Consider the following 8,656-nt stretch of genomic DNA (forward strand, 5'->3'; position numbering starts at 1 on the left):
TCTTAGGAAAATAGTCCTTTAGGCTTTTGACTGGATTGAATCGCTACAATCCTTTTAGACAGAGACTCACAGCCAATCAGGTCCCCACGATGGACTCCTCTTCAGCCAATTACAATCTGAAAAGCCCACCTTACATTTTGTTCTCCCGAGAATTTTGTCAGCGCTGCTCACCCTCTTCCAGGCCTGCTTCAGAACAAAAATGAGAAAAAGAGAGCTGCTTATTAGCTCATCAAAGTACAAAACAAAATCACCTGACAGGTTTTTTCTAAGTGCACTACTACAAAAACTACGGGCCCTTTTCGACATGTCCATGTTTATTAAAACTCCTTCTATTAAAATAAAAACCGCAACCTCACAAATCTTAACCAATCCCAAATGTCACCCGTTCAACACACCGAAAACCCCGTCAAAAGCTGCACCGTTTTCCACACAACGTCTCCCTAGACACTTCACCATACTTAGATTCAGCATAAGATATACACCCATTACAACAATGTATCATCACTACATTATAAATTTCCTGTCCAAATCTGCATCTCTGAACAGACCTGACCACCGTAATCAATTATCCGGTTACTTTACCATTATATATTTCGCCCAATAATCCTTCTCAGTCACTGCTCCGTTTGCTCACTGAAAGCCTGAGTCTCACACGCACACAGGAAGTGTCTTCTTCACCACTCACTCCAGCTAATTTGCATACTGAGTCATCTCTCAAGAAGTTACTGTGACAAAAAATGCATGTTTAAACCTTATCACATCATTCGATTATTTTCATTTTCTTTCTATACTATTCACTTGCTTTGATCCTTCAGCGCAAAAGCACTCCTAACTCACTCTTATAAAAACTACTTTAATCACTGTTCTGTTTGTTTTTTCCATAACTCACTCCCTTGTCATACAGCTTCTTTTGAGTCAACTTCAAGCTTTAATCTATCTTATTAAACATTCACACCATTCTATCACTCCTACAATTAGCAAGCTGATTTAATTGCATGTGTTTGTGTCCTTTAGCCAAGTTTAATCACTATCTTTGCATTATTCTTCACGAGCTTGTCTTTGTCTTCTTAAGATTAATGCATTTTCTGTTTGTATGTATGTATGGTTTTGCATATGTTGCTTTGCAGTATTTCAGACTCCTTCACAATTCTCCAGTTAAACAGTCAGTTTTCTCCTTCCCCGAATTACTAGCCCAAACTTTTCGATTTCCCACCTTAAATAACAGCCCTCCTGGTCTTCAGCCAGGAGTTAGGGCTTGCTTTCAGGTTCCTGGACACATCATGCTGTGAACAATTCAACCAGAAACTTGCCTTAACATATCCATTGATGTTAACCTATAATTTCTTCCGACCGCTGCTGTGGAGAATTGGTCCAGGTCTGCTTTGCTCCTGAAAATAACAAAACTGAGACATTTTCATTATTATCACGGGTACCTAAACGACCCATTTCTCTTCCTCTAGTCAGAAATACCGACTTATGTCATGTATGTAAGCGTGTTCTTCCTTGCGTTATGGGATCATGTAAATGCAGTGTAAGCTGTTTCTTCATTGCATTTTAAATTGTAATCAGCTTTACTTAATGCGTCTTTCCTCAGAGTTCTAGATTCAAACTATCTCACTTCTGCTTCTCTCCAAAAATAATTTCACATGTAACAATTGGTGCATGTGTGATTTCTATTCATTAATGTAGTTGTCAGTTATTTACTTTCATTATTTTTACCTTTTCTATTATTTACCTGTTTGTTGTGACGTGGTGGACCTCCCTAAACCACCAAAAGTCCAGCCTTCAATTTCAACCCAATCATATCCTATATACTCGCAGTCAAACTTGTCCTGCTTCACCTGACACCGGTCCCTCTCTTCACAGTGTCCTGTCCGGCCTTCAAAGCTCCAACAAACACAGTCTGTTTCTTCTCTGTTTTGATGTTTCAGTATTCTTCTTTTAAGTTGAGTTCCAGTCTGGCAAAATATCACGTTCAGTGCCTTCGACTCAGTGCCCCCCAGTCATGTGACACTGTTCTTGACCAGCCTCCAGTTCCCCCTGCATATTTCATCATGGGGTTTCCTCCATTCTGCTTCTGGAGTCGTCAGTCAATCTTATTTTCATTTACTCTCTTGTTCTTCTCCAGTCATCTTTCAGTCTTCTCTTTCAAGCATGGCAAACATGAAACTCAATGCCCAATGCTTTTCCACAGTTCCTTATCCCACTGTTCGACTGCCCAGCCTGTAATTCACAGTACATGTTGCATACATGCTGCTGCTGGTGTCGTCAGTGTTAATGATTCGGTTCCTTTTGTCTGCTGTTGATCCACGATGTTCTGTCGGTCTTCATCAGGAGATAAGCTGGCCTTTGAGCTCCTTCTCAGAGTCCGAACAAAGTGACAGGTGAAGCTATCAACTTTTAGCCAAAAAACTGGCCTGTTTTCCCAATTGTGTTGATCTATGGTTTTGCTGCTGTATTCAGGGTTCCAGGTTTAGAGAACTCCACCTGTATTAACACACTAAAGCATACAATTAATATCCTTTTCATTTCTTTTCTTTTCTGTGCTTTCTCCACCCAGAGTTTAACTCGTCTCTCTCTCTGGGTTCTCTCTTCACACACTCCGTTCCTTTTATGGGCATGCAGCCCCGGTTACACACACACAGGCACACAGAGCCATATTTCCTGTTTCTTCAGACTAATCTAACTCTTTTGTTTTTTATCGTATTTATAGTCTACAGACCCTCTTTAATTCTACTAAATCTTAATCTGAAATACACCTTTATTTCCTGCACACTTTTAAATATTCTAACCTCTTTCAGACATCATGAATCGTCTCACACACACTGCCTTTTCTCTCAAACTTCCACTTTTTCACTCACTCTACTATCAACCTCCTGAGTGTTATTATTACCTATTTACTTATTTTATACAAATCACGCACAGTCACTCAAATACTTACATCATTCACACAGTTAAAATCACTGAAAGAATAAAACACACCAGCATTTGTGGCTCAAGATAGGTTACTACTTTAAAATAATATATTGGTCTTAGGTACTGTACAATGCACTCAATCTATATATATATATTCATCAAAAGTCAGCCAACACCTATACATCTACAGTAATCAATTCACACTCTATTTATACAATTCTAGTGAGCAAAACCAGCATCTCAGTCACAGGCATTTAGTAAAATTTACAGACAATAGTTATAAATCTCAATCACACTCTAAACTGAAAGCAACACTCTCTATACGCGTCACCGCTCCTCATTTGCATTCTCACACACACACCATCAGTGCACATCCGGCAGTGCACTGCTGACACAGACATTCCTCTCAAACAAAGATCTCATAGTTTATATTTACAGAGACGTCTCATAATTACAACTGCACAGATTTTAGGCCTTATATAGTTCCTACCTAATTTAGATTAATTTATCCTAACGGTCCAACCGATAAAGCCTCTGCTTTTTTGCGACCAATTCACCAGGCCAGACTCGAACTGCTCTGTCCAGATTTCTAACCCTAACTTAATTTACCAGTACCCAAACAAGCGCAAATAGGAGACTCGAACTCCTAGCAGTTTTTGAGGTTCCCAAAATTCTCACCCGCTGTCGACGGTACTATCCCTACTCGTCGGTAGGTCAAGGGTCAGCGTCCTGCCCAGGCGCAAGCGTTACCAAGGGGAAAATGCGCTTCTTAACAGACGCCGCTGTCGTCCTAGAACAATTTAGAGTAATTTAAACAACAATCTATCCCCATAACAGGAATAATATTGAGGCAGATCTATCCTTGCGGACATAGGAGACTCGAACTCCTGAAATGACCATCACAAGATAGACCAAATGACCAATGGGACTTGAACCCACCAAAAATGACCAAAATCCCTACTTTTCTACGTGAGACTTGAACTCACTTTAATTCTTTTCCTTTTCTTTGGGACTCGAACCCAGTACTTTTACTTATAACTTTCATTTCTTTATCATTACTTCAACTTCAGTTTCCTTGAGATTTTCACCAAAATCAAAACAGACATTCACCAGTAATTTCAGTGATTAGGCTTTAATTTGACATGCCCAATGTGACACCTTTTGGAAATATATTTCAACAGGCAGTGTCTTACCTTTAAATGCCCCGGGGAATGCCTCCTCACTTTCACTACTGACTAGCGTCTGCCCGTCCAATCACCACGGACCCCGGATCTCTCCGTCTACACCTCCAAAATCCCCCTTTTTCACCGGACGAAGCCCCCAAATGTTGGGTTCAGGAATTGAGGAGGTAGACCAAAATAATGACCACTGATCCGGCCGGGTGCAATTAGACGGCATTTTAATGAATACACGCAGCGTGGAGCCAACACTGTACAGATTCAGTGTTGAACTCTCTTACAACAAGAAGTCAAAGGCTTTATAGGGGGAAATAGTACAGCCCCCCCCCTTCTTCCTGTTGCCAGGCAGACTCAAACAAAGCATACGTCAACTCAAAACCACAATGACTTTTAACACAGTTTGAAAAGATCATCGTCGCGTCTCCATCCAGGTGCCTTCCTGTTGTCCCCGGACGCTCGCCTTCGCTGTCGCTTGTCTCTGGAACATCCTGCACCTGCTTCTTCATCAAACAGTCACATATGCACGCACAATTTTTGCAGTTGCAAGCAAAACATAAGATTAACTTTTACCTATATAACTGAGTCTATCTACGATGTGTGTGTGTGTATGTGTCAGCCTCTGCTTGCACTTTGTTTCACCTCTCAGCTCCCCAGCTAGACCTTAACCTTTCCACTAGACAGAAGGCCAGCACAACTGAAACTATGTGTGTGCCGATCTTGACTTATATGTAAAATGTATAAAACAAATGTTCCAATCTAATACAACTACTTAAAGCTTAATCAGCGATAAATGCATAAAAAATAACCTGCTCTTAACTTGCACTTAGACTCTGGTTTCAGTTTCGCTTCTGCAGAAGCATGCCTTGCAGAAGTGTTTCCTGTCTCATTTTGGCACAGAGTATTTCCTGTCCCTGCAGCTCAGTTTCTCACCCACTGAAGACTTCAGTGTAAGAATATAAAACCATTCAAAAGCCTTTAAAATTATAGATTCAACTCAACAGTTTAAAGTGGTTCTTCTTGGACCTGTAATAAAGACTAATATAATACCAATATGTTTGAACATCTGAATGCATCCGCATGCAACATCACTATTAATAATGAAATGGTAATGATGATTATACTAATAGCAGCAAATAATAGCAGTAAATATTTCTCCTCTTGACATGACCTAGTATGAGTAATGGTCTTGTACTTCTACAGACAATGAAAACATTCCAGTTACAATGTGACTCTTACTGATCACAGCAGGGCTTCATTCCATGGTGTTAGTAAGGTATGAAGGTTATGAGTCTGTAGGTTCTCAGTGTGACTCACTGCAGCCCTGCTCATTCTTTACATTATCAGTGTCTGTCTGGGCATCTGTCTGAAGCTACGTCAGAAAGATAAGGGTGGGTCCTTGTCATAAACAGAGGAAACAAAACTAGTTTCCATCTTGTAGATTATATTTAGAAGTCTGATGTCGCTAATGTCATTCTAAAGGAAAATCCCACTGAAGTAACATCTGGTGCAGTGAACGATCCCAGTGAAGAAAGAAAAGCAGAACTGAATCTGTCCTACAAAGGCAAACACCAGGTAACGATATGATGGAAACAAATTGAATTTTCACCTTTTTTATTAGAATAGTCTACAAGTTTACAATTGCAGATTGCATGTGAACAACAAGAAAAGGCTTTCTGAGAATAAACTTTATTTTAGTGTCAAAATGTATACGTGTGAAATGTGAAAAATGTGTTAAATTAATATGCGTCTCTTATTAAATGGTCACATTTTAAACACTTATTCATGGCTGTTACACAAATTGTGATGAGTAATTAATAAAATTAATCCTAACCAAGAAAATGGATGAAACATTAATTTTTTTTTTTTAAATGCCGGTTCTGAAGTTAAATGACAGATTTTTTAAATTTTTCAGTTCTGAAAATCAAAACCCACACCTGTACATTATATGGAAATTTCCTTTAAAAAGCTAAAGGGGGAAATGAAAATCATTAATAGCATTAAGAATTATTTAATACTAAATGTGTTAAAATCTTTTTGAACATTAAAGTTAAAACTTACTTCAAATGTATTATTCTGTAAACAGGAAACTGAAGAATATCAACAGAGCTGAACGTAAGACTATAAAAAAGCATCTTTAAAGACATTTTTAAAGGCATACATTAAACAAGAAGAAACAAGAAAGAAGATGTTTAAGAACATTTTCTCAGTAACGAAAAGAAAAGCGAAAGAATTGCATAAAGTTAAAGATGAACCACCCAGTCAAAGATCTGCAGAAGCAGGAGAAGGAAAAAGCTCACATGGTGAAGACATGGAGGATCCTGTAGGAGGAGACTGCTCCTCCGTTACCAGATGCCCATCTCAAATCCTACTGGACAACTCTCCTGTCTTGGGATCACGCGTCTTCCCATACAGAACATGGTCCTCTTCTAGGCTGTCTCCACGCATTAAATTAAATAGTCATCACTGCAATATCGGTGATGATGAAGTTATGGAGAAAGAAACTGTTATATGGCAATCAAAACCATTAGCAGCAAGCTTACCTGACATGAGGTTAAAGGGGTTTACCCCTGACATCACTGCTGATGGGTCTGATGATGAAACCTACCTGTTCCAGTGCTCCTGTGCAGGTCTGTACCAGTGCAGTGTGACTGGTCTGGTGTTTGTCATGAAGGGAGAAGGAGACGTGGTTTACAGGACTGTCCCTTGGAACAGGAAGCTGCTGGCACAACACCACAAGAAGCCTGCAGGACCCCTGTTTGACATCAAATGTCAGCAGCAGTCTGTGTGTCAGCTTCATCTCCCACACTGTGAGCTCATCTCCACAGGTGGAGGTCAGTTCATGCAGGTCGCTCATGTGGATAAGCTTGAAGGTATCAATTTCATCCCCCCTCGCCAGATAACAGAAAGTCATGTTGTTATAAACATCACAGAGTTTTCTGGTTATGGTATTGTGAGAGATGAAGACTCTCCCCCTGACCCAGTCCAAGCATTGGTTCTGCTCTTCTACAAACCCCCAGTTGATCCTGATCCCAGGTCTGTCCTCAGTGTGTTGTTGGTGCCGAGGAACATCAAGATCCAAGATGTGAAAGAGAAGAGGAGGGAATTAATTGGAGAAGAGACATACATAGACATACCCTCTAAATGCAATCTGCATCCAAACCAGGTTTACACTCTTTCCACCGTTCCTGATGATGGCCTGATTGTAGTTCAACCAAATGAAACAGTGTTTGATGACGTGTCCCTTGACAATCCTGTCCCATCATTCCAAGTGATTTTTAATAGACTCATTAGCAATATTAACCTGAGTCTGAAACACCAGAGCAGCTCCAGCTGTGTCTGGAAAAGTGAGGTTTGTCTTTTGCCCAAAAGAATGGGAAGCATGATTCTCTCTTCAAATCAGAAGCTGTTAAAAGTACGGAGCTTGTTCATCGAGAAAATATCAGAACCTGTTCTCAGCAGTCTGCTCGACAAACTGCTGGAGAAAAATGTGATAACTGATGCTGAGAGGGAGGCAGCAGATGCAAAGAAAAAGAGAAGCAAAAAAGCTCGTTTGGTTTTTGACACAGTGAGGAGGAAAGGTGACCGTGCCATTTTAGAAATGACCGAGTCCCTTTGTGAGCTCGATTCGTTCCTCTGCAGAAATCTTGAGCTTCTTTGAGAGCGTTTGGTTAACTTTCCTCAAACTGCCTGAATCTGAGAGAGTCTTCTATCTGGTTCACATCACATTCATCAGGTTGATTTCAGTTTGTCTGTCTAATAAGACTGCTCTTAGTTTTTCATAGTGTTTTCTTAAAGAAAATCCTGCATTTCCTTAAAGATCTGGATGACCGTTATTTTTATGTTTCTAAATTCAGGTAAGCCTAAGGTTATTGTTCTTTGGCTCTAAAAATCCCAGAGAGATGATTTCTGAATCTTACTCTGGATGTTATTACTATGGACGTCTATAACAGTCATTCGTCATTTCCTGGTCATTTGTGATCAGGTTCATGCATTTATTACTTCCAGGCTGGACTACTGTAATTATTATTATTACCAGGATGTCCTAAAAACTCCCTGAAAAGTCTTCAGTTAATCCAAAATGCTGCAGCAAGAGTACTGACAGGGACTAGAAAGAGAGACCAGATTTCTCCTTTCACTCATTCAGCCTCCATCTTTTCTTTATGACCTCATAATGCTGTTTCATCCCATTAAATCAATTCATTCTTAGACTGCAGGCTTACTTGTGGTTCCTAAAGTGTTTAAAAAGATTATAATAAGAAGCAGAACCTTCGACTTTCAAGCCCCTCTTCTTCTTCACTTACCTTCTTTTTCTCACCCATAATCTCTTTATACACTCTTCTCTATTTAATAATTAGTTATTACTAATGTCTCACTCTCTTCCACAACGTGTCTTTTGTCCTGTCTTCCTCTCCTCACGCCAACTGGTTTCACCATTTGGGGTTTGCTCATATGGGGTCATTTGATTTCAGTATACTATAGTAGGATCGACATATAAAGCACATTGAGGCAACTGCTTTTGTGATTTGGTGCTATGTAAATAAAACTGAAATGAGTTGAACACT

The 8,656-nt window shown here is 39.8% G+C and overlaps 1 protein-coding gene across 1 annotated transcript; it reads left to right on the forward strand.

The window, feature by feature from the left end:
* Positions 1 to 6,639: 6,639 nt before the first annotated feature.
* Positions 6,640 to 7,752, forward strand: LOC134635075 (NACHT, LRR and PYD domains-containing protein 1b allele 3-like). Its single transcript, XM_063484589.1, has one exon. It carries the CDS (start codon positions 6,640 to 6,642, stop codon positions 7,750 to 7,752), a length of 1,113 nt encoding a protein of 370 aa, XP_063340659.1.
* The last annotated feature ends 904 nt before the right edge of the window (positions 7,753 to 8,656 follow it).

The sequence above is a fragment of the Pelmatolapia mariae genome, linkage group LG9 (assembly GCF_036321145.2).
Source record: "Pelmatolapia mariae isolate MD_Pm_ZW linkage group LG9, Pm_UMD_F_2, whole genome shotgun sequence".
NCBI classification, from domain to species: Eukaryota; Metazoa; Chordata; class Actinopteri; order Cichliformes; family Cichlidae; genus Pelmatolapia; species Pelmatolapia mariae.

What these genes read in the sequence shown, in the direction of transcription:
- LOC134635075 (XM_063484589.1), top strand. Translation starts at nt 6,640, where the DNA reads ATGAGGTTAAAGGGGTTTACCCCTGACATCACTGCTGATGGGTCTGAT.